The sequence below is a fragment of the Salmo salar genome, chromosome 12 (genome assembly GCF_965601325.2).
Source record: "Salmo salar chromosome 12, fSalSal1, whole genome shotgun sequence".
Classification (NCBI taxonomy): Eukaryota; Metazoa; Chordata; class Actinopteri; order Salmoniformes; family Salmonidae; genus Salmo; species Salmo salar.
In genome coordinates this window covers 70,921,939-70,949,390 of record NC_138302.1, presented here as the reverse complement: position 1 = coordinate 70,949,390, position 27,452 = coordinate 70,921,939, and the positions used below count along the sequence as shown (strand labels likewise).

General features: G+C 44.0%; 1 protein-coding gene across 1 annotated transcript; it reads right to left on the bottom strand.

Annotated features, from left to right (window-relative positions):
- Window positions 1-783: 783 nt before the first annotated feature.
- LOC106565626 (kelch domain-containing protein 8A) lies at window positions 784-25,644 on the bottom strand. Its single transcript, XM_014132938.3, has 8 exons — window positions 25,304-25,644; window positions 15,375-15,783; window positions 14,996-15,206; window positions 14,677-14,841; window positions 14,232-14,450; window positions 5,548-5,649; window positions 5,281-5,429; window positions 784-4,600 (listed from the first exon to the last, which is right to left on the bottom strand). Exons 2-8 carry the CDS (start codon window positions 15,537-15,539, stop codon window positions 4,547-4,549), a joined length of 1,065 nt encoding a protein of 354 aa, XP_013988413.1. The 5' UTR covers window positions 15,540-15,783; window positions 25,304-25,644; the 3' UTR covers window positions 784-4,546.
- Between the last annotated feature and the right edge of the window lie 1,808 nt (window positions 25,645-27,452).

The window sequence follows — 27,452 nt, the reverse complement described above, 5'->3', positions numbered from 1 at the left end:
ATCCTGATGACAGGATGGCTGTGATGTTCTGACCATATTGTTACTTCCTGCTGCCAGGGAAACACTTCCTGCCTTGGTCACATGCTCTCAACCAATCATATTCTGACACAGAAGAGCTGAAGGTGAAGCCATGACTTCCTTCCTTCCCTACTTTTCTCCCTCTATCCTCAGTAGCCACATTGTCTTTCGACAGGTGGCATCACTCCTATGTGATACTAGTCCATTGACTGAGAATTTCACTATCTGACATAAGACAATGTCATAGCCATTAAGGGCTGACTGAATCTGACTGGGATCAATTGAAAGGATACAGCAGTTATGGATCCTACCCATATCATGGCCTGTTGGCAGCTGTCACAAATGAATAGTTAAACATGCTGCTAGTCTGAACTGAAACTGTCCCTCTGTCCATCATAATGTCTCTTTCTCTCTCTCTGCTGCAGGGCAAGGCCATAGAGGCAGGCCAATTACCCTGAGTTAATAATGTGGAAAAAGCACAGGGGAGAATACAGTGGTCACAGAAAACAGTCAAGCCCGGGACACGCAACCTCTCTCCTCTGAAAGCAAACAAACCATTAGGCAGTGGTGACTCAGTGTGTGTGTGTAGGGGCAAAGAGGGGTCATGGGGTGAATTTAAACCAAAAATGGACACCAGCAGTCATCACACACAGGAAGTCTAAGTTACAGCATTAGAATTAAAAGAACGGACGTTTCCATTCACAACAAATCTCCTCTGTGGTGGATGAACAGGAGGAATACTATTTGGAAGAATATTCATGTAAATGATGCTTATAACATGTTTATTTCAACTGTTCACAATACATTCTAAAACTCCACTTCACTCCAACATTCTACAATGGTTCACTCCAACATTCTAGAACTCTTTCTTTTGAATCGATGGTGTGTCAAACAGGGCTTATAAATCAGTGGCTTAAACATGTAAGAGTAATGCTTACGTTTCACCTATTTTTCGCAGGTTAGCATTTTTCGTCATGAATCTTGTTCAGGAGGCAGCTCTGAAGAATGGTTACTAGCTGGCACAGCCATAAAGTCAGAAAATCTGATTTTAAACCTAAACATAACCTTAACCTTAAGCCTAACCTTAACCCTAGCCTTAAATAGAACAAAAAGCACATTAGAGTTTTTTAGAATTTTTACAATATAGCCAATTTTGACGTTGCAGCTGGCCCATCTAGCAGAAATCGCTCAGTTCTGCCTACAGGACAAAACTCATCCGAGTATGTCAACCTGCCTATTTTTCTCACCTTGGTGAGGAATTAGTATTTTCTAAAGACAAGTGTTTCAGGGCGCAGTTATAAATTCACTGGGTCATTGAGTTTGAGGGAGAAGGTACAAAACTGAGCGTGTGTTTGCATAGTTAGTGTGAACTTGGATCATTTGTTTTATCATGCTTTGACCTATTGCCAGGGGCCCCAGGCAAAGGCCAGCCTGAGCCCCGCCCCCCCCTCCCCTCCCCCCTCTTAATGTGCCATGAACACAATCATGAGGTTTTCATCTGATTGTCAAACAAATCACTTCAAAAGTAGGCTACTTCTCACATTCATCCACAATAATTCCAGTATCCAAACATCCGAGTGAGCAAAACAGCACCCCCTGTCTTACTGTATGAAGCCCATGACATGCCATACTCTTTTTGACCTGACAGCATCAGATACATGGGCTGCACATACAGCACATGTTCTATCAGCAGCACCTGTCTTTTTACTAAAGAAATGCATTAACTTAGGTCATTCTTCTGTTAAAATGAAATCTTTCTTTTTTTTTTCTTGGCCCCGCTCTGAAAACACCTCATTGTTGCATGTTAATTTCAATGAAAGTCCCATTTGCAATATCATGTGAAACAATGCACGGGAACTTGAGACGGAGCATGGCGGGGCCTTGAGACGGAGCATGGCGGGGCCTCGAGACGGAGCATGGCGGGGCCTCGAGACGGAGCATGGCGGGGCCTCGAGACGGAGCATGGCGGGGCCTCGAGACGGAGCATGGCGGGGCCTCGAGACGGAGCATGGCGGGGCCTCGAGACGGAGCATGGCGGGGCCTCGAGACGGAGCATGACGGGCCTTGAGACGGAGCATGGCGGAGATAAAACAAACATTACTAGTATAATTTCATGAGACCCCTTGATGATGTGAGGCCTGAGGCAATTGCCTCTTCTGCCTAATGGTAAATCCGCCACTGCCTATTGATAGACTGTCAAACCAAAAAGACTGTTGAACAAAAGGATACGTACACCATAAAAGGTGACTATGTATATGGTGCCAACACTGAGGATTGTAAGGCTGTTTAGAATGTTTGGGTCAATTCTGTGCTAGAGATAGTTCATCTATCTCCCACAGTTTATATGTTGTTTAACTGCCATCTAGTGGTGAATAGTGAGATTGCAAGGTCATTTTCAACACATTTACATTTACACCAACCAGATGCAGAGAATTGATAACAATTGAACACAAATGATATATATATAAGCACACTAGATACAGGTAGGAACTGGATGCACTCTATGGATTTAAAAAAAAAACTTCTGTTGTTTTATTTTCTAAACAAGAAGAATATCTCATTGAACACATACTGACTGTAGAAGTATCCATCTACTGGCTTGTGCTTATTAAATCACATCCTGAGAATGAAGCTATTCATGAATGATATTTCACATCAATCAATTGCCAATACACAGTGCACTAATGACAAACCCTAACGTATGAATCAAAGAGTATTATTGCAGCTATGAGTATAACACATTTTCTAATATTGGGATGTTAAAGAGCACTTTCTCCCAAACAAAACTTAAATAAGATTGAATAACACAACTGAATTTACACCATTTGAAATATACACTACATACTCATTGACTAATATATGACCAAAATAATTCATATTACCATAGCCAATACAAAGGCTACACTATCAAATGTGTGGGAACAGTCAACTTTGGATAATTGCACTCTGTTTCCGTACAGTGTAAAAACTACACTGTACGGAAACAGAGTGCAATTATCCAAAGATACATGATTTGGACCGGCTCAGGATATCTGCATGCTATGTGCACGCTCCAGTTAAGTGGAGCTGGAAACAGTGCTTGTATTCATGCCAGTCCAAGCAACTGCATACTGTACGTCAGGAGTTGACTGTACTTTAGGCCCTAGAAATGGGTGGACACTAACATGAGGTCATTTGCATCTACAGTATGAATAGCAAACTGTTGACAAACTGCACACATTTCATATACAACTAATATATACATAGAACTCTAAGTAACAAAACAAACTGTTCTACCCTACTTTAGCCTTTACTTACTGTTAAGATCCCATCTATATTTCCTGTCGAAAACATTTAATGCAAGGCAATCAGTAAGTCTACAACAATATATGTAAAAGTTAAAAAACATTGAAGACCTTTCTAAGCTTTCTAAGATAATTCTAAAGCAGGGTTCTCCAACCCTGTTCCTGGAGAGCTACCCTCCTGTAGTTTTTCACTCCAACCCCAGTTCTAACTTACCTGATTCAGCTTATTATTAGAATCAGGTGCGCTAGATTAGGGTTGGAGTGAACCTACAGGAGTGTAGCTCTCCAGGAACAGGGTTGGAGTGAACCTACAGGACGGTAGCTCTCCAGGAACAGGGTTGGAGTGAACCTACAGGACGGTAGCTCTCCAGGAACAGGGTTGGAGTGAACCTACAGGACGGTAGCTTTCCAGGAACAGGGTTGGAGTGAACCTACAGGACGGTAGCTCTCCAGGAACAGGGTTGGAGTGAACCTACAGGACGGTAGCTCTCCAGGAACAGGGTTGGAGTGAACCTACAGGACGGTAGCTCTCCAGGAACAGGGTTGGAGTGAACCTACAGGACGGTACCTCTCCAGGAACAGGGTTGGAATGAACCTACAGGACGGTAGCTCTCCAGGAACAGGGTTGGAGTGAACCTACAGGACGGTAGCTCTCCAGGAACAGGGTTGGAGTGAACCTACAGGACGGTAGCTCTCCAGGAACAGGGTTGGAATGAACCTACAGGACGGTAGCTCTCCAGGAAGAGGGTTGGAGTGAACCTACAGGACGGTAGCTCTCCAGGAACAGGGTTGGAGTGAACCTACAGGATGGTAGCTCTCCAGGAACAGGGTTGGAGAGCCTTGCCCTAAAGAGATATCACACACACAGTGCAGAGGAATCTTCTCATTACTAAAACTCGTATATATAACTTATTTACAGAGAAAGCCAGCTCCTCGTCTGTGTAGAGTATATTTAGATGTTGTGAGTCAGCATGGTTATTATTGGGATCAATTCTGTGTGTGGGATCTAATCTGTGTTTGTTTGAGTGTGTATAGACAACCCAGCAGAGAGCAATGTTCTGAGTTTGTGGCATGACTTCCCCTTCCTTACTATTCTGCTGTAGATCTTTGGAAAATATTGCACTTGTCCAAGACCAGCAGCCGTTCTGAAAGCACTGGAGCCACTGATCTTGAATAGAATGTTCCAGGAATCTTCTTGCTGTCATCCTGCTGTCAATCATCATGTACGGGGCATGTCCTTGAGCCTACAGACACTCCTCCTCTTTCACGTACAGGATCTCATGGGCTGAACTAGGGACCTTATAGACAGACAGAGACAGATAGTAAAAAAAACAAGTGTGTGTAACGGTGACTAACCCCATTCCGTACAAATTTGCGGAGGAAAGCTGAAAAAATTGACCTCTCTGACGCTGTATGTTAAATTGTGACGTGTCATGACGTAATGCACAGCACAATGCAACTCATTCTGTGTCTTACATTCTCTCTCCACCAGGTGTAGCGCTTCTCTCGCAGATTAAAAACAAGAAAGGGACACGGTAAGGGGGGATATCTAGTCATTTTTTGCTTCATCACTTGCAAGCCATCATAACTCTCAAAAGACGCTGTTTACTTCTGAAGATAACTTTAGCGCCCTAAAAACCAGATTCAAATTCGACACAAACCTTCAAATAGGTTTGTGTCCTTTCTGTCCTTTTCACTATCATGCAAGAGGTTTCACTTCCCCACCCGCCATTTTTAAAAAAAACGACGGAGCTCATTGCCATATGGAATCATGCAGAGATGGGCATCATGAAGGTCTCGTCATTGATTTTGTTGGAAAGGGGAGAAATTGTGCATTACAATGGTATTGATATTACAGTTGATCTGGAAGTATTACATTTTTTGGGCGCTAAAATAAGGTCAATTGTACAGACCATCGCGATGTACAAAAGTGAGTTAGTTAACGTGTGTGACAACATGCAGAGCAGTATTCCAGCACCTGGTTAACTCCTCCAACCACCAGCAGGCGGTCCCTGATGACGATGGAGGAGGCGGAGCATCGTGGCATTGCCATAGGAACCAATCTCTCCCACTTCCTCTTCTGAGGGTGGAAGGCTTCCACCGTGTCGAGAACTGAGGGTTGGTGACCTGGGGATCACACCCGGCCATCACACGTTGTCAAGACCAACTAGGTGTCAACAAAAACACACATATACAGGCACATATACACACACATATACACACACATTCACACTCCCTCCCTCACCAAGTCCTCCTGCTACAACCATCCTGCCCCTGAGGAAAGCTGAGGCGAAGTCAGCCCTCTTAGTCTTCATGGCCACCGTGTCCTCTGACTTCAGCCATGACCCTGGGGGGACAGGAGACGATGATGTTAACATTTTTGTGTGCAAGTGTCAACCACTTTTTAGTGGAGGCATTGAAGTGTTGTAAAATCTACTTTGACCACTGCATAAAACATTTTTCCATGTTCTGCCAATTCTGCAAGCTACAATTTGGTGTTCTTGAATACTGGTGGCATCACAACTCAGTAATACTGTGCGCACCATGAATACAAATGTCCTCGCACTCATACCTGGGCCCAATGCACGCACACACACACCAAACTATCAGGTCAGGGCCCAAGATATTGGAAATAAGAAGATAGAGACAATTTCCCTATGAAACCACCCAGTCGGAACATTTTAATTGCTTCAAAGGAGAAAAACAAGATATTTCCCTCCTGCAATCTGGCAGGAGATGACCTTTGGAGTAAAATTGCATATTATTTACACTTCTACTTAGGCAAACACTTGTGCGGCTAAAGACAGTGAAACTATTTCAGAGAAACTGCAATTAGGGAGAATACACAGTAAGTTTTTCAAGTACTCTTTTTAAGCTTTTATGTTGTGCCTCATCTGTCTGTAGGAAGTTAAGTATTTCTGGCATCACAATCAGCTCCACAGCTCCACAGAGAGAGACAGAGACAGAGAGAGATTGAGAGACTGCAAGAGAGAGAAACTGAACCAGCAGATAAAAGCACTGTGTTAATAAAGTGTTTTGATGCCAGCCCAGACTTGAACTTGAAAGGGAATAAGGCAGAGCACAGCTGGCGACGGGCACACTCCTCTGCCAAGGCCTTTGTTGTTGAAGTGGTGGCTGGCTGGCACTCTCAGGGGCTTCCTCAAAATAACTTTTTTAAAACATATCATATTCAGCAGTAAGTAAGTTCCCTTCAGATTCAGAGTGAGGGGAACACACTAACACACTAACAGGAAGACAGATGAGAGAGTTTAGTTGCTCTACTACAGATAGCTAAACTAGCAGGAAGACAGATCAGAGTTTAGTTGCTCTACTGCAGATAGCTAAACTAGCAGGGACTGGAGATATTATAGTAAGTGGTGTAGTTAATGTACAGTACCAGTCAAACGTTTGGACACACCTACTTATTCAAGGGTTTTCTTTATTTTTACTATCTTCTACATTGTAGAATAATAGTGAAGACATCAAAACTATGAAATAACACATATGGAATCCTGTAGTAACCAAAAAAGTGTTAAACAAGATTCTTCAAGGTCGCCAGTCTTTGCCTTGATGACAACTTTGCACACTCATTCTCTCAACCAGCCTCATGAGGTAGTCACCTAGAATGCATTTCAATAACAGGTGTTTCTTGTTAAAAGTAAAATAGTGGAATTTCTTCCCTTCTTAATGCGTTTGAGCCAATCAGTTGTGTTGTGACAAGGTAGGGATGGTATACAGAAGATAGCCCTATTTGGTAAAAGACCAAGTCCATATTATGGAAAGAACAGCTCAAATAAGCAAAGAGAAATGACAGTCCATCATTACTTTAACATTTTTTACATTTTTTTTTGTCATTTAGCAGACGCTCTTATCCAGAGCGACTTACAGTAGTGAATGCATACATTTCATTTTCATTTCATACCTTTTTTTTTTTTTTTTTCTTTTTTTTTTTTTCTTCTTTTTGTACTTGGCCCCCCGTGGGAATCGAACCCACAACCCTGGCGTTGCAAACACCATGCTCTACCAACTGAGCTAAGACATGAAGGTCAGTCAATCTGGAAAATGCCAAGAACTTTTAAAGTTTCTTCAAGTGCAGTCGCAAAAACCATCAAGCGCTATGATGAAACTGGCTCATGAGGACCGCCACAGGAAAGGAAGACCCAGAGTTACCTCTGCTGCAGAGGATACGTTCATTAGAGTTAACTGCATTTCAGATTGCAGCCCAAATAAATGCTTCACAGAGTTCAAGTAACAGACACATCTCAACATCAACTGTTCAGAGGAGACGGCGTGAATTAGGCCTTCATGGTCAAATTGCTGCAAGAAACCACTACTAAAGGACACCAATAAGAAGAAGACACTTGCTTGGGCCAAGAAACACAAGCAATGGACATTAGACCAATGGAAATCTGTCCTTTGGTCTGATGAGTCCAAATTTGAGATTTTTGGTTCCAACCGCCGTGTCTTTGTGAGATGCAGAGTAGGTGAACGGATGATCTCTGCATGTGTGGTTTCCACCGTGAAGCATGAAGGAGGAGGTGTGATGGTGTGGAGGTGCTTTGCTGGTTACAATGTCTGTTATTTATTTAGAATTCAAGGCACACTTAACCAGCATGGCTACCACAGCATTCTGGAGCGATATACCATCCCATCTGGTATGCCCTTAGTGGGACTATCATTTGTTTTTCAACAGGACAATGACCCAACACACCTCCAGGCTGTGTAAGGGCTATTTGATCAAGAAGGAGGGTGATGGAGTGCTGCATCAGATGACCTGACCTCCACAATCACCTGACCTCAACCCAATTGAAATGTTTGCGATGAGTTGGACCGCAGAGTGAAGGAAAATCAGCCAACAAGTGCTCAGCATATGTGGGAAAAGCATTCCAGGTGAAGCTGGTTGAGAGAATGCCAAGAGTGTGCAAAGCTGTCATCAAGGCAAAGTGTGGCTATTTTGAAGAATCTCAAATTTAAAATATATTTTGAATTGTTTAACACTTTTTTTGTTACTACATGATTCCATATGTTATTTCATAGTTTTGATGTCTTAAGTATTATTCTACAATGTAGAAAATAGTAAAAATAAAGAAAAACCCTGGAATGAGCAGGTGTGTCCAAACATTTGACTGGTACTGTATGTGCTGGGCCATATGGGAGTGTGTATGGGTGTGATGTGTTTTTTACAGTTCTGTAGAGAGTCTTTTGTAGTCAGGGGTTCCTTTTCAGTCAGTCAACTTTGGGTACAACATTCTATGGGGAGTCGCACTCTTGCGACTTCGGTTGAAGGATCTACAATCACGCCTGACAAGACCAATGAAATCTGCACCTCGCTGGAAGGCCCGCCTTTCACAGGTGATAATCATGAGGCTCGGATTCATTAATTCAAGTCCCCAGTCATGCGGTTATAGCATTTCTCTGAAAGATACAAACAAACAATCTATGTGTAGTTTGTCTCGGCTTGTAGCACGCTCAGGTGGCCCCTCGCTCGAACCAGTCTGTGGGCACATTGCCACGTACTGCGTACAAACTCCCTTGAGGAAGCTTGGAATTACAGATGGCAACTTTCCTTTCCTGGATGCCGGTACCTTGGCTGGGACCAAGGTGCAGAAAGCAGGAGATGGATTGGCTGGACGGAGCAAATGTCTTGTCTGCATTGGAATGGGGTATGCGGTGGCTGCCTGAGCCCAACCCATCTCCTGTGTGCTCTGTCATCGGTTACGGGAGGCTACTCGAAGAGAGAGGGCGGCCAGATCTGGTGCTACGTGGACTTTCGAGACCTGGCTAGATAAACGAGTACTGCATAGGCAAGCTAGCTATTACCAGCTCTTCCTGCCTCCTCGTGATGGAGTTGCTGGGGTAGCTCTCTTGTTTAGTATACGTTGTGTTAAGTCGCTTGGTTATTCTAAACGGGCCGTGCTGCGGTCAAAAAGGTTAGCTAGCCTATCTTATGCTAAAAAGCCTCCTGGCTAACTTTGGCTAGCATTCTTAACTTCCAGGAGTGAAACTCACTAGCTTTCCCTCTGCGTTATGGAAACACAAAGTTCCTTGAGTTGGAGGGGGAGAAGGAAACGGGGTTTGTGTACATCTCAGATGAAAAAGCAGCCTCCCGAGCACTTGGCTGGGGTAACCCCCAGAGCGAGAGGCCTTGGCATGGGTTTGAGTGACCAGTGTGCCCCTCCACAAAAACATTACTGTGACAACAGTGCCCCCACGTTGGGCAAATGGGGTACTACGTCAGCCGTTGCCAAAGCCCCCTGTGCCTGTAAAGAGGCCAGGCTTTATGCAGGCTATACAGTCTCACGGAAGCACAATGTATGTTGGAAGCTTATCCATGTTTAATGCTGCCCCCTTTGTTACCCCGCCTTCCACAGTATTCACAGGGTTCAAGGGGAATATCAATCTCCCCAGGGTGAGTGACAAGATGGGACACTGTCCACAAGGGGGCGCCCCTCCCCCATAGGTGGCTCATTACTGTGATTCATTGCTGATTCCTGTCTGTTGCTCACTAGTCCCTATGAGGTGTCTAGTGATACAGGTTATGGGCTCTGTAGGTGTTTAGTTGTTGGTAGCGGTGCCGCGGGAACGAGGAGGGTTGGACACGACTGTACTATTATCCCACACACAGTCTCTGGGGTTCATATGAGCCCCCAAATGAGCTGTCTGTTAAAATAGAAAGGGTCACTGTTTCAGAGTTGTCTGTCCCATTCCCAGCTAGGTTACAAGGAGCTTTGTCGCCAGTAGCTTTTGTTGATAAGGCCCTTCCAGTGCTGAGTGCTATCCACTCACCTGGCCGCATCTCACAGCCTAAGCCGGTCGCTTCGGGTGTCCCTGTCAGGGTGGGGTGCGATGTACGAAGACAACTCGATCAGGGGGGTATGGTCACTGGTGCGGAGTTCACTCCATGATAATGTTTTTTTTTCTGGGTCTATTTTTAATGCATGCGGTCCAGCGCTGGGTGCCAGCCGGTTACCGGAACGCATCTTACCGCCTAAACCAATGAGGGTATGTCACTGGTCACCGGACCCAGAGTGGGCCGATCGGTAGGCAAACCTTGGCACAAACACCGTTTTTTCAACAGAGTTCCAGAGTGTTCACCATTGTTAAAAGTGTTTCCTCCTGTATGTGAGTTAGATGAAAAGTCTTCCTATTCCAAGTTCAGACACACGGTCGTCAAGAGTGGTGCGAATGGAAGAAGAACCAATCTCTCCCAGCCACTTCAGATGGCACTTCACAGGATTCTCACTGTCTGCTTCAACCAATGGCTGGCATGCGCAGTGTCGCCCTGGATCATGTGAACAGTGATGTCAGGGTACAGGCTACAATTGGTTGTGCGTCTCCCACACTTCTGCAGTGTCATCATGTTGACTGTTCCCGAGGCCTCAGTGCCTGTTTTGAGGGAGGAAATGTCCTCCATCTCCAGAAGCAGGCAATCTGAGTGGTTCCTGTGTCGAAGATCTGGGACTGCTGGTACAGCCGGTACTCCTGGTTACGAAAAGGGGACTTTGTGTGTCATTCTAGAGAATGTGCCCTCAACAATCATCTCCAGAATCTACAAACAGAATGTTCACGAGCCGCCGGCTATTACAGCGATTGACTGGTGGGAGCTACTGTCCCATATTCAGTCTCTAGGCTTCATAAGGAACTAGAAAAAGAGCTGTCTGACTCAGCGCAATCTGTTTCTGGGTCTCGAGCTAGACTCACGGACGGTGTCCGGGTTCTGGCTCTGCTTAGCCAAATTTTGTCTGGGTCACAGGGCGTTTTCACCAGTGCCTACACCTGCTGGGGATGGTGGCTTCTGTGATGGAAGTTGTTCCCATGAGGCTTTTGTTGATAAGGCCCTTCCAGTGCTGAGTGCACCTGGCCGCATCTCACAGCCTAAGCCGGTCGCTTCGGGTGTCCCTGTCAGGGTGGGGTGCGATGTACGAAGACAACTCGATCAAGGGGGTATGGTCACTGGTGCGGAGTTCACCGCATGTCAATTATCCGGAGTATCTGGCGCTCAGGCACTTCCCCGTTTTTGTTGGGCTGGTGAGAACCAATAATATGTCAGTGGTGGCGTGCATCAACAGATGGAGAGAGACTCCTAACCTTGGTTCGCTCTCTGTTGCTGCGGAGCAGTGCAAACATACGGTGTCCTCAACATACGGTGTCCTCAACATACGGTGTCCTCAACTCGGGTGCAGATCTTTTATCCAGGTGGGACCCTCTCTCTCAGTAGTGGAGACTCTCCCAGGTATGGAATATTTTTGTCAGGACCGACGTAGATCTTTACATAATGAAAGAAAACCCGTAGTGTTGTCTGTTTTTCTTGATGAGGGCACGAGTGCCCCGTTGGGAACGGACACTCTGGCACATCAGTGGCCTCAGACCCTCCTTTATTTGTTTCCTGAGTGGGTGCGCCGGGAGGGCGTACCATTGCTTCTTGTGGCTCTCCATTGGCCTAGGCAGCCTTGGTTCACGGAGATCATTCGCCTTTTAGGTGGGAACCCGTGGAAACTCCTGTTGCACAGGGACCTGTTGTCCCAGGTAGGGCAGGTTTGTCAAGAGAGGCTACAGATTTGGTTCCTATGGGCCTGGCCCCTAAGAGGACCAATCTGATGGCTAGAGGTTTACCTCTGAATGTTATTGCTACCATTCAGTCTGCAAGGGCGCCCTCCACGAGAGGGCTGTATGCGTATAAGTGACAAGCGTTTGAGCTCTGGTGCCAAGATAAAGGACTTTACACTGCTCTGTGAGGGGCATACTTATGTTCTTATAGGGGCTTTACAAGCATTCTCCACTTTAAAAGTGTACATGTCTGCTGTATCGGCGTGTCATGTGGGAATTGATGGAACCTCACCGGGGGCTCACCCCCTGGTGGTGCGGTTCCTGAAAGGTGTACGTCGTCTCGGTATTGTGTGTAGATTGATGAGGGAAAAAATAGAATTAATCAAATTTAAAATAAGGCTGTAACGTAACAAAATGTGGAAAAAGTGTAGGGGTCTGAAGAGCAACAGAGGTTACATGCCCTGTGTTCGGTGAGAGCTTTACGCACGTACATTGAACGGACCCAGGATATCCGGTTATGTGATCAACGTTTTGTCTGTTCTGCTAATCCATCTTGCGGCAGGGCGCTCTCTAAACAGCGTCTCTCCCACTGGATTATGGATATCTTTTGTGAGATTTTATCTCTTGGATGTCACTTCTGCCAGTATAGCTGTTCTTACGGCTGGGACAGGGGAAAGTCACTAGGCAGCGCGCCATGTGCTCAACACCCAGACTGATGCATCTGGCGGGGTCAGTTCAGTTCTGCCATGTGCCGTTTAATTTAGTATCCTTTGGGGTCAGCTTGGTGCGTAATTATATTTCCCCATAGTACAGCGTTTCCCAAACTTAGACCTGGGCACCCCAGGGGATGCAGATTCTTTTTGCTATTTTGCACACTGGTTTTCAGTCAACATCCTCTAAAGACATTAAAGAATGGATAAGTATAGCAATGATTGCGATACCGGGTATAATATCCCAGAATCCCTGTGTGTCAGTTGTAGACTCTGTGGGGAAAGAAAGATAATAAAGCAATCTGTTTCTGAATCCTGTAATTTAAACACCTCCCTCCTAGCTATAGCTCGTCTCCCATCTCATCTCCACTTAGATTAGATTGGGAGGGGGTGTGAATGGGTCTTATTGTTTACTGTGTGTGTGTGTATGTGTGTGTGTGTGTGTGTGTGTGTGTGTGTGTGTGTGTGTGTGTGTGTGTGTGTGTGTGTGTGTGTGTGTGTGTGTGTGTGTGTGTGTGTGTGTGTGTGTGTGTGTGTGTGTGTGTCTGAGGAGGGTAGAGTAAATTAATGTATAATATATCTGGAGTAAAACACAGACAGACAGGCAGACGGCCACACCGACATTCTCACTGAGGTGTTAGATTAGTATTCAGACTCCTACTGCTCCTTTCATTTGGCTTTGTTTGGGAAAAATACAAAAATACAAATGCGTGACAAAATACCCTACTGTCTGAAATGACTTATCGATTTTTTTTAACTGGGTATGGATCTCGATTTTTTCTTCCTGGTCTCTTCTCAATTTGATATTTTGTTATTCAGAGATTTCTTTCTGTGAGGTGAAAAATAAGTCATTTTTTCCAGGAATATGAGATGTGTGTGTGCAGCCAGCAGGGACAAGCTTTTTACATTTAGAGAATGCGTTTTCTTTGGGAAGAAATTCAATAGGATGACTGTCTGACAGGCACCTTTAAAATTAATAGGAGACACTATCAGTATGATAATACACACACACACACACACACACACACACACACACACACACACACACACACACACACACACACACACACACACACACAATTCTGTTTGTGTATGTTTTTGTCTTTGTATGTGTGTTCTAAATTCTACATGTCACGTCCTGACCATAGCAAGTTGTTATTTTCTATGGTAGAGTAGGTCAGGGCGTGACAGGGGGTGTTTGTCCGTTTTTGTATTTCTATGTTTAGTTTCTAGTTTTGTATGTCTAGGTTGGTTTTGTTTGGCATGACCTCCAATTAGAGGCAGCCGGTTGTCGTTGTCTCTAATTGGAGGCCATATTTAAGTTGATGTTTGTCCCACTTGGTTTTTGTGGGTGATTAATTTTGTGAGTAGTGTATGCCTGCTCTGCGTCACAGCTTTCTTGTTTTGAGATTTAAAGTTTATTGTATATTGTATTAGTTTCACGATTGAATGAATGATATGGAACTACGATCACGCTGCGTATCGGTCCGATCCTTCTGAAAGCCCTGACAGAGTGATGTCTTTCTCCTAACACTCTCTCAGATTTGCAGTGTGGCTTTTACAATAGAATAGAGTAGAATAGTAGTAGAATAGGACTTTATTGTCTTCCTGGAGAAGGAAATCAGTGCACTTACATGTGTGTTTGTGTGTGTGTGTTCTTGGTGGTTTATACCCTGGTTAGTATCAAAGATGTTGACGTTCTTGGTGAATTTGGAGCTCTGGTGGCCTCCTCCCTTCCTCAGCCCCCCCAGCAGACACAGCCTCCCCGAACTGTCCCAGAACATGCCCCCGTACGAACGTTTGCACGGCATGTTGGGTAGTGTAGTCCAGGAACGTGTCTCTGAGTCGTATACCTCGAAGACCTTCAACGTGCGTTTACACTGACGCCCACCTAGAGAGAACACACACACTTAGTGTACTCTGCGGGCGCTGATGATGTGGATGTCAATAAAGGCAGCCCCCTGCATCTCTCTGATTCAGAGGGGTTGGGTTAAATGCAGAAGACACATTTCAGTTGAATGCATTCAGTTGTGCAATTGAGTAGGTACCCCCTTTCCTCCTTCCCATTACACATGCAAACTTGCAAACATGCACACACACACATACCCTTTCCTTACCTGCCACGTAGATCTTGTTGCCCAGCAGGTGTGCGGTAGCGTCATACCGCGGTGTGGGCATAGGGGGCAGTAGTGCCCACACGTCCTTCCTCATGTCATACTGCTGCAGTATACTACGGGGGAGCAGGTCTGCACCCATACCCCCTACAGCCAACGCACGTCCATCTACAGAGAGGTGAGAGAGAGACAAAGACAGAGAGAGGGGGGTAGAGAGAGAGGAGGGAGGGGAGGAGGTAAAAACTGAGCCAAAAACATGTTTCTGGTCATGTATAGAATGTGCAACTAACTATGAACAGTGAGTAACCCCCACCCTACACACCTTTCACAATGATGGCCACCCCCATCAGTGCTTCTCTGAGGGCGCTCCTCTTCCTCCACCTCCCCTCCTCTGTGTTGTACACCTCTACCACCTTCAGAGGGCGCTGGTCATCCCCTACACCGCCCACCACCAGGATCTGCTTGCCCAGCACCGCCACGGCTGTACCCGCCCGAGGGGTGGGCATGGGGGGAAGGCTTAGCCACCGGTCCCCCTGATAACAACAATCAATAAAGTGTTTAGTCCTGTTATGTTTGAACTGTGTGTGTTCTTTGTTTAATCCTGTGTGTGTGTGTGTGTGTGTGTGTGTGTGTGTGTGTGTGTGTGTGTGTGTGTGTGTGTGTGTGTGTGTGTGTGTGTGTGTGTGTGTGCGCCAACCTACCTCTGGAGAGTAGAGTTCTAGGGCTGGGGAGGGCCTCCCTGCAGCATCACAGCCCCCCAGCATGTACATCTGCCCCCCCACCTCCGCCAGGGAGTGGTAGACACGCCCGCTGGGCAGCCGTGCCAGGCTCTGCCAGTGAAACTCATGGGCCGAGGGCACAGACATCTCTATCCCAGCCCAGGGAAGGGTTGCTGGGGGAGAGGTGAGGGTGAAGTGGGTCCAGGGAACCAGAGGGCGATGGACAGGGTTAGCACCCCGGGGTATAGAGCCGTGTCTTAGGGAAGAGCTAAGAAAGTGGTGTTGTCAGGAGATCCAGTGACCCAGGTGGAAAGATAGGGGGTAAAGCAAGGTCCGCAAAGCCCAGGCAGAGGCTCTTCCACTGGAGTTGACTACCGGCTCAGACTGGGTCCTGCAGGAAATGAGAGAGAAGGATGGTTAGTATGGAACAGGAAGGACATAAAGAGTCCTCATCTAATTTCCCACTGAGTCATAATATGGTCATTGAGCAGATGCTTCTAATCAAAGCAACCTACAGCCAGTGGCGACCCGTCATTCACTTGTTTTTTGGCTTGCCTGTTTTGCATGTTATTTTGGCATTAATATGAGTCACATATCAGTTTGCAAACAATGTCAAAAAATATAAATATCATTGAGTTAATAAAGCTGCATACAAACATGGTCTCTTTGTTGTTTTCTTGTGTAAGGCAGCTCAAAAATGCAGGTGTTTCAGACTAGCTCTGTGCTTTCTGTGGTGGTGGAGCAAGCCAGCAGAAAATACGGAGCGTTGCGCCGTGATTGGCTCAGTGTTCTGTCACTCATGGGGACACTATGTCACCTCCAACTCTAAGGGTAGAGATATAAAATTCTAGCCCCTTGGGTGCTGCCATAGAGTTACATTAGAAGTGCCCATCCAAGAAGGCTCAAGGTCATTGGCAACAGATAAAATGATGCCAAATCATGTTATATGTACAGTAGCTTTGATTGGACTGATCATGTCAACATCATACTTTCAAAATCTTAGCAGTCATCATCATGAATCAAGTCGACAATCTACTGGCAAATCCTTTCTAATCCTTGTCATATGACGAGAAATAATGAAGAGAAATTATAGATAAAACGTATCGGTGCTCATCGGCCATTGGACATAAACATTACACAAGTTGGAAATCGCAAATTCAACAATGAGTGGTTTGGAAGGAATCAGTGACAGTGGCTAACTGCAAGCATTGCAAAGCAATCACTAGCCTGCTATTCAGTGGAGTGGCTGTGTGGTCCCAAATCTGGGATTAAGGGGATCTTTTCCCAGTTTAAAATGATAAACATTCAACATTGGCCATGCAGTCAATGAAGCATGATTTGTGCCGCGCTCAAAACAACTGTTAACTCGGAACTGCAAAAACTTGACTTCAGTGAGTTCAAGACAACTGGGAAGTCGGGAATAAACAATCACCGACTGGGAAAATACGTTTTGAATGGTCATCCAACTTGGAATTGTAAATCCGGCCTCTTTCTAGAGCTACGACCTGAAGATCAATGACGTCATCATGATTCGCATTGTTTTTTTCAGAGTTCCCAGGTGTTTTGAAAGCACCATAAATCCAAAGAATGCCAGACTCTAATGACAACATTTTCCCACAAAGGACCACTGCGCCACCTTCCTGTTCAAGTGAGCACAGCACAACAAGGTGAGTCCAAAAATGTATTGAATGCTGCTGCATAAATTATGTAATATGCCAGGGAGATATGTATACTGTAGCTAAGAATGTAATACTAAGTGTATGTTGTGTAGTAAGATGTTAGTAGCACATGTGCCTCACCCTAATAATTTGGTCTATTTTCACCTCTTAATTTCGCCTGCTGTTCTAACTTGGTGGTGCACATGTAGCCTATAACCTGTTTTAGAGAAATGTAATCATTGAATATTGTAAGAGCTTTCAATGTCTGCTTATATGCCCCCTTTATTTATCCTACGGTTCTGACTTGGTGTACAGGGAGAACACTGTAAGAACGGCCCATGTTCTGAATTCTGTTGCTGTACATTTCAAAAGTGCTAAACAAATAGTTATATTGACTACGTCCGTCCTAGCTCGCTCATTAATGTCTTAATCGAAATTACGGATTTCCTATTATCCGCTTGTCGTGTCTTTATGCCATAGTTTGTACATCTCAGTTGTCATTAAACCACATTTGTTTAAGCAAGTCAGCCATATCAGCTATGTTTTTTTAAAAGGAAGTAAATGAGGCTGAATGAACCGTTTCGCTGCCAGACAAGGCTGCTGTTGGGACAGCTTTATGTAGGCCCTAACAGTTTGTGGGCACCGTTTATCACCGTTATAGTGCAATTCATGTATTGTTTAGTGTTGTGTTGTGGCTTTGTTGGCATGCATCCCACTTGTTATTTTTTTGGACCCACCAACATTTCCATGCTAAAATTGCCACTGCCACAGCTATTTAATTTTGAATAGATTGGATGTTCACTCAAACATAATTGGTCACTCAAACATAATTGGCTTACTTCAGTACAAATAAAAAAAATTCTGCAAGGGAATTTGTGTGGGTTTGGCACATTCAACAACGGAAGTTTAGTTCGTCTCTCCATCCATTTTCATTGTTTGACCACAATGCACTATATTCCCTAAAGAGTTCCCACTACTGTCAAAGTGTGTATATGCAGTAGACAGATTCTTTGTCTCTCTGTCTCTCCCTCATCCCTCCTTCTGTCTTTGTCTGCTCACGCCCTCTCTCTATCTCTCTCTCTCACTGTCTTGTCAGGCTGTCATACCTTTCTTCCAATCGCAAACAGACAAATAAAAGGAAGAGAGAGAATGAAGAGAGAGACACTTCTTTAGAATATTTTCTTATTCTCTTTGGAACATTTGAGTACAGGGACGGGTTACCATAGAAACAGTGACATGTTTTGTTGTGAGGGTACAGAGTTCCACCCAGTCAGTATATTGTTTGGTTTGGTTTTAATAATGGATTAAAGAAAAGCATAACAGCAAATAAAAGCTGTGGTGTTTTTCTCCACTCTGACCCAGGCAGGCAGAGTCTTGTTAGCGAGGCAGGATTGCTTTCTCCTGTTGTGCCTTGCAGAGCATATTAATTGCAATCTGTAACCGATTTTGCTTCACCACATCTTTCTTTAATTAACTGCTTGAACATTTTGAGATCAACAGAAGTTCCACCAGCACCCACATAAGTCGTTCACAATCAGCATGCATCTCTTTCCAAACTTTTAATGAGTTAGTCTCCCTCGGCTCGTTCCCTTTATATCCACAAATTGGCCCCTCGTACAGCAGTGCTTACAGCAGGTACAGCAGTTCCAACAACAGTGTTCATGCTGGGTTTAAATAAACGGACACCCAGGAGAGCCACTCAATGCTAGGACCATAAAACTGCTGCTCTAACGTTGTCATCAAATCCAATTCAATGCAGTACAAACCCAGTCCAACACGGCTTAATTCCACTCATACAAGGCTGTCCACACTAAGGTGGATAATTCACTGACTTCCAACACAGTACATTAACGGTGCTGGCCCCATGAGACCCAGTCCCAGACAGAGACGAGATCCAGATATAAACAAACCTACCGTAGAACTGTTCATGTAGTACCTTTTAATACACTACTCCTGACTGCAGTTCTACACTAGTGTTTTACCAGCCTGGGGACGTGCTATACAGCAGTATACTGCTTACGCTATTATTCTTTGTTTACAGAATTACAGCACAGTAAAGTGCAAGAAGGTAGTCTATCACAGCGTCACACCACCCTGCAGGCTACCATTACTGCTTAGAACATTCTCTCGACAGGGCCAAATATAGGAATTAGAAAATCTCATCCTCATGTTTCATCACTACAAAAGTTGTATCAAGGAATTTCAGTGTTTGTCTCTTCCCTCTCACTCGGTTCTGCCTGCATTCATTAGTATCCGCAATGCTCTCCTGCTTTCTGATAATAGAACATGTGTTTTCAATGAAAACGATGACGACAAGAACAACAACCTGGACGTTTGGTTTAAATGTCTCCACTGTTAGCTTGAAGCAATACCTTTCTTTCAATACTTGTTGTTGTACAGTATGTATGTTCACACACAGAAACACACTGACTTACTTTGACAGCCACTGACTTACATCTTCCCATTTCTATCAGCAACTGACACACAAACAGTAAATCAATAACAATGACAAATGCATCTCTTGGAGCTACTGTACCCAGTGAAGGGCAGTGGTCCCCAACCCTGTTCCTGGACACCTACAGGGTGTGCAGGCTTTTGTTACAGCCCATCACTAACACACAGCAATTCAGCTAATCAAGGCCCTGCAGTTGATTAGTAGAATCAGGCGTGTTAGGGGTGCTAGATTAAAGGACCAAGGTTGGACCAGCTGATGTAAGGCTATTGGCTGAGGCCAGGCCACTAAGTGATTATCCACATGACTAATTATATCTAACAGCTCATTTTCTCTCTCTCACCCAGGGGGTTTGACCTGATGAGCCTTGGGTCAATACACAATGGCAACGATGAGAGGAGGCCAAGTCAGCTCTCTCTATCTCTGTCTCTCTCTCTCTCGCTCTCTCTGCTGTTTATACAGTAACTTACTGGCAGCCAGTTAACTGTAAGTTACTGTAAAAAATGTATGGTAACTTAATATACCTTTTTCTTACAGTTAGTTACAGGTAACTGGCTGCCAGTAAACATAACAGGATATTTGTTTTTACAATGTATCTTATCTCGCTCTGTCTGTCTCGCCCTCCTGGCATCGCACGTGTGTTTGTGTATGTGTGTGTGTCTTTGTGTGCTGTCTGTGTGTGAGTAAATGTGCTCTCTCGCTCGCATGCTTTTCGGTAAACAGCTGCTGTAAAAGCAGACCAATCGTTTCCATAGCAACCCAGCAGCATGCATACAGGCAGCACAAGCGGATGCAAGGCGGAATGACCAAGAGGTGATGATGTCACAATGAGAGCTGAGAATATCAAAAGCTGAGGCAGAATGACACCCTATCTGCCAAATAACAGACCACTGTAGACTAGAACATGTCTCTAGACTAGAACATGTCTCTAGACTAGAACATGTCTCTAGACTAGAACATGTCTCTAGACTAGAACATGTCTCTAGACTAGAATATGTCTCTAGACTAGAACATGTCCCTGTAAATGAATATAAGGCCCGACACCCATCCCAACAATAAGCTAATATTCCTTTTTAATTATAAGATAGGTACATTTGTCCTATTTCACACATATACAAGTGTGTATTATAAGCATGTGAATTGTATATTATTTTTGCATATCATATACCCCCAGAGCCACCCTCAGAGAGTGGGGTCACTGGAGCAATTAGGGTTATGTGCCTTGATCAAGGGCACATCAAAATAATGTTCACATAGTCAGCTCAGGGACTTGAACCAGCGACCTTCAGTTACTGATCCAATGCTCTTAACTGCTAGGCTACCTGTTGCCCATATTTTACGTTGGCCAAACAGGAATAGTCTTTATATATGTAGGCATCAAGGCAAAGAATGGAAGACACTGGAGCTGCTACTGTCTAGATCAATATGATGTATTCATCATGACGTATAAGTTACCAGACCCGGACTCAGGGATGGCTAACCCTGGAGATCCCTTCAATCACCACGAGTTAGGTAAATCGTCTTTTAGTTTTTATGCGCATAAAATGTCCTTGTGTAATTGATGTGTATATAAATGCAGTATGTATAGTGTAATGATTGTTCATTGATGTGTTCATGCAGGGCTCATCTGTGAAAGAGACTGTGGTGTCAGCATGACTCCCTGCTTAAATGAAGGTTAAATATGAAATAAACTAATCACAGCATATGCTGCAGGCATTCTGTTATTCAGACCAATGGACTGTATACTCAATCAGACATACTGCTTTTAAATGCTAGTAAAACTAAGTGCATGCTCTTCAACCGATTGCTGCCCGCACCCTCCCGCCCAACTAGCATCACTGCTCTGGACGGTTCTGACCTAGAATATGTGGACAACTACAAATACCTAGGTGTCTGGTTAGACTGTAAACTCTCCTTCTAGACTCACATTAAGCATCTCCAATCCAAAATTAAATCTAGAATCGGCTTCCTATTTCGCAACAAAGCATCCTTCACTCATGCTGCCAAACATACCCTCGTAAAACTGACCATCCTACCAATCCTTGACTTCGGTGATGTCATTTACAAAATAGCCCCCAACACTCTACTCAGCAAACTGGATGTAGTCTATCACAGTGCCATCCGTTTTATCACCAAAGCCCCATATTCTACCCACCACTGCGACCTCTATGCTCCCGTTGGCTGGCCCTCACTACATATCTGTCGCCAAACCCACTGGCTCCAGGTCATCTACAAGTCTTTGCTAGGTAAAGCCCCACCTTATCTCAGCTCACTGGTCACCATAGCAACACCCACCCGTAGCACGCGCTCCAGCAGGTATATTGCACTGGTCATCCCCAAAGCCAACACTTCCTTTGGCCTCCTTTCCTTCCAGTTCTCTGCTACCAATGACTGGAACGAATTGCAAAAATCTCTGAAGCTGGAGTCTTATATCTCCCTCTCTAACTTATGCATCAGCAGTCAGAGCAGTTTACCGATCCCTGTACCTGTACACAGCCAATCTGTAAATAGCACACCCAACTACCTCATCCCCATATTATTATTACCCTCTTGCTCTTTTGCACCCCAGTATCTCTACTTGCACATCATCATCTGCACATATATCACTCCAGTATTAATGCTAAATTGTAATTATTTTCGCCTCTATGGGCTATTTATTGCCTACCTCCCAACTCTTCTACATTTGCACACACTGTACATAGATCTTTCTATTTTTATTTTATTTTGTGTTATTGACTGTACGTTTGTTAATGTGTAACTCTGTGTTGTTGTTTGTGTCACACTGCTTTGCTTTATCTTGGCCAGATTGCAGTTGTAAATGAGAACTTGTTTTCAACTGGCCTACCTGGTTAAATAAAGGTGAAAATAATACAAAATAAAAATAAAAAAACACTGCAGGCTTACTGCACTGTACATTACTTCTGCAAACACACACATACACACTTGGACACACACACAGACACGCAGTCAGAACACTGGCTGCTGGGTGGGAGAACCATTAGAAATGCCAATGTGGCAGCCTGGAAAAGGCATGAGCGCTGAAAGAGAGAGGGCAAAGAGTGAGAGTAAAGAGAGTGGGAAAGAAGGAAAGAGAGATGAGGGGAGTATTGAGTAGGAGTGGGATAAAAGAGGGAGTATTGCTAAGGTAGATAATGAGTGAGATGACTGAGAGAGCAATAAAGGGATGGAAGAACAAGTATTGATGGTAGTTCTATTACAGAGGGGAGCCAGGGACACAGTACCCCCTATAGGATTTTATACCTAATTACTACTACTGTGTGTATGTGTGTGTGTGTGTGTGTGTGTGTGTGTGTGTGTGTGTGTGTGTGTGTGTGTGTGTGTGTGTGTGTGTGTGTGTGTGAGAGAGAGACAGAATGAGAGGGGAATAAGGGGAAAGAAAGAAAGCCTACAGGACCAGAGTCTAACTATTTCTCCTCTGTCAGCAGAACGTGACTCTCTTGGGTCACTCTCTGCTGTGCTGACTGGGCCAGCGAGATGGAGACAAAAAGAGAGAGGGGTGAGGGGGAAGGGGACTGCCAAGGCTCCCAGCAGTGAGAGGAAGCAGACTGACAGGCCAAACTCCAGAGTTGTTAACTTTGGCAGAGTGGTCGTGGGCCTCAGTCTTCTGTTTGTGCAAGCAATAAGGAGAGTTACCTAGAGCAGCTTTACAATGGCCTCGAAATTGTATGTATTTATTTAGCATGAACCACAAGTATCTCCATGCACAATGCACAGGTCCATTGATTTATAGGGCATTCATGACTGTAGGTAATTAATAGATGCTAAGAGGAGTGGAGGATGGAGAGAAGAAGTAAGGAGAGGAGAGGATTTCAGTCTGTATTCAGCTCAGTGAGTGTCCCAGATCTCCCAGCCTTGCTACTAGCTGTATAGCGTGTGTTTGGGTTGGGGGTTACACAGCCAGCCAGTCAGCATACAAATGACCTTTCAGACTGAAAATGGCATGAGTCATTATTAATTCTCCTTTTCAGCATCATTCTCCTTATCACTACCAAGAGTACAGTCATGACCAACAACAACACCAACCTCATCACTACTACCACAATCATCACAATCATCATCACCATCTTACCACTTGTAAAAATAACAAGTTAGAACTGGAAAAGAGATAATAGGTGTAGCACAATTAATAATAGGTTTATATGCTACTGTATGTATCGCACACTTATCTGTGATTTATTGAGGTGCACTCACTAGCATGGTCACATAAACTAGCTGTAACATAGTACATGGAAATCCAGGAAATTCAAATGAGAATATGTTACTTTTGGTATGGGTACATAAGACAGAAGGTTAATTATGGTATGGGTACATAAGACAGAAGGTTAATTTTGGTATGGGTACATAAGACAGAAGGTTAATTTTGGTATGGGTACATAAGACAGAAGGTTAATTATGGTATGGGTACATAAGACAGAAGGTTAATTATGGTATGGGTACATAAGACAGAAGGTTAATTATGGTATGGGTACATAAGACAGAAGGTTAATTATGGTATGGGTACATAAGACAGAAGGTTAATTATGGTATGGATACATAAGGCAGAAGGTTAATTATGGTATGAGTACATAAGACAGAAGGTTAATTATGGTATGGGTACATAAGACAGAAGGTTAATTTTGGTATGGGTACATAAGACAGAAGGTTAATTATGGTATGGGTACATAAGACAGAAGGTTAATTGTGGTATGGGTACATAAGACAGAAGGTTAATTTTGGTATGGGTACATAAGACAGAAGGTTAATTTTGGTATGGGTACATAAGACAGAAGGTTAATTATGGTATGGGTACATAAGACAGAAGGTTAATTATGGTATGGGTACATAAGACAGAAGGTTAATTATGGTATGGGTACATAAGACAGAAGGTTAATTTTGGTATGGGTACATAAGACAGAAGGTTAATTTTGGTATGGGTACATAAGACAGAAGGTTAATTATGGTATGGGTACATAAGACAGAAGGTTAATTTTGGTATGGGTACATAAGACAGAAGGTTAATTATGGTATGGGTACATAAGACAGAAGGTTAATTATGGTATGGGTACATAAGACAGAAGGTTAATTTTGGTATGGGTACATAAGACAGAAGGTTAATTTTGGTATGGGTACATATGACAGAAGGTTAATTTTGGTATGGGTACATAAGACAGAAGGTTAATTTTGGTATGGGTACATATGACAGAAGGTTAATTTTGGTATGGGTACATAAGACAGAAGGTTAATTATGGCAAAAGATAAAGTAGGTAGGTTGGTAGGGATGGATGGATGATGGGCGGGCGTATAACGTCTAGCAACCCAAAGGTTGCGTGTCCGAATCTCATCACGGGCAACTACTTACCGGGCGGGCATATAACGCCAACATCTAGCAACCCAAACTTTGCAACTACTTAGCATGTTAGCTCTCCTAACCTTAACCCTAACCTTAACCCCAACCTTAACCCCTAACTCCTAGCCTAGCTAAGGTTAGCTAACGTTAGTGTTAGCCACGTAGCCACCTACCTAACGTTAGCCACAACACATTGGAATTCGTAACATATCATACGAAATGGATGATGGACATCCACAAATTAATACAAACCATACCAAACATAACATATCATACTAATTGGAGTGTTCCGGATTCACGTTTACTATGTTAAGTCTACACCTGAGTCCAGGTTGCACACACACACACACACACACCTGGCCCCAGAAAAGTTGAACACAAAGCGGACACGGGGCTTGTAATGACAGGTCGGTCACATTAAGCGACAATATTTAAAATAATCCTTCTCACTTACTTTCCTATCCTCACGCTGTCCGATTTCTCCCAGATATTCTCTCAGTCGGCGTCTTTGCTGGGAAAGCTGAGAGATGGAGAGAGATGGAGAAGCTTCAGTGCAATAAGCCACCCGAGAAATAGACACTCCCTCCTTCCTCTCTTCTCGCTGGTTTAGCAGTGTGTTTTCGCAGTAAAACAGGCACTGGTAGTACCGCACTCTAAAAATGTATGTTCAAATAAGCCCAACCACTTCCATCCTTCGTCATTATGTGGGTCACACTTGAAATATGAATTTCTGCTTTCACCGTAGCCTACTGGTTGTCATTCATACATGAATTGTGGAATACAGAGGGTCGGACGCGGTGCCATGCCGATAACCCACATCGCACGCTGACACACTTTTTACACCTTTTAATTGTAGGCCTAACAGCCATTTTTCTTACAAAGAAAATCACTGAAATGTATTTCCCTTCATAAATATTTTATAAGTGAGTACATACAGCGCGTGGCGATTTTAGCATGTACATCTTGGTGGGGCAAACACATCATTTTTTGGGGATGCATGCCAGCAAAGCCACTGCACAACACTAAACAATACATTAATTAATTGCACTATAACGGTGATAAACGGTGCCCACAAACCGTTAGGGCCTACATAAAGCTGTCCCAACAGCAGAGCTTTCTTTTCAGCACCATGGAGTGAATCCTTACCACTGCTACACCTGGCTATCAGCTGAGCCTTGACTTGCAGCGAAACAGTTCATTCAATTACTGCCTTTTTAAAAAACATAGCTGATATGGCAGACTTGCTTAAACAAAAGTGATTTCTACTGACAGTTGATATGCACAAACTATGGCATAAGGGAACGACGAGCAGATAAAAGGCAATCCGTAATTTCGATTAAGACATTAATGAGCGAGCTAAGATGGATGTAGTCAATATAACTATTTGTTCAGCACTTTTGAAATGTACACTGACATAATTCAGAACATGGGCAGTTCTTACAGTATTCTCCCTGTACACCAAGTCAGATCCGTGGGATAAATAAACGGGCAATATTCAATGATTACATTTCTCTAAAAACAGGCTACATGTGCACCACCAAGTCAGAACAGAACAGTAGCCTAAGTTATGAGGGGAAAAGGGACCAAATTATTAGGTTAAGGCACATGGGCTACTAACATCTTACTACACAACATACACTTAGTATTACTTTCTTAGCTACAGTATACATATCTCCCTGGCATATTACATAATTTATGCAGCAGCATACAATACATTTTTGGACTCACCTTGTTGTGCTCTGCACACTTGAACAGGAAGGTGGCACGGCGGTCCTTCTTGTGGGCAAATTTTGTCATCAAACAACTGTGAACTCCGAAGAAAACAAGGTTGAATCATGATGTTAGTGATCTTCAGATCGGAGCTCTAGAAAGAGGCCTGACATCCTGACTTGGAATTCCGAGTTGGATGACCAGCTTGCAGTTAGTCACTGATTCCTTCCAAACCACTCATTGTTGAATTTGCAATTTACAATCTATTATTTAATGTTTATGTCCAATGGCCGATGAGCAATGATACATTTTATATATAATTTCTCTTCATGTGACAAGGATGAAAAGGATTTGCCAGTAGATTGTCGAATTGATGCATGATGATGACTGCTTGTCCATCTTGCTAGCTGAGATTTTGAAAGTATGACGTTGACATGATCAGTCCAATCAAAGCTATGGTAGATATAACGTGATTTGACGTCATTTTATCTGTGGCAATGACCTTGAGCCCTCTTGGATGGGGACTTCTAATGTAAATTCATGGTATCACCCAAGGCGCTTGAATTTTCTAGCTCTCCCTGTAGAATTTGTGGTGACGTATTGTCCCCATGAGTGACAGAACACTGAGCCATTCACGGCGCAACTAGAGAACATTACCAACCCCTACGCTCTGCATTTTCCGCTGGCTGCTCCATGACCACAGAAAGCACTGAGCTTGGCTGAAACACCTGTATTTTGGAGCTGCCTTACTCAAGAATGCAAAAAGGAGACCATATTTGTATGCGGCTTTATTAACTCAATGACACGTATTAATGCCAAAATAACATGCAAAACAAGCAAAAAAATGTCATATATAACAGTACCAGTCAAAAGTTTGGACACACCTACTTATT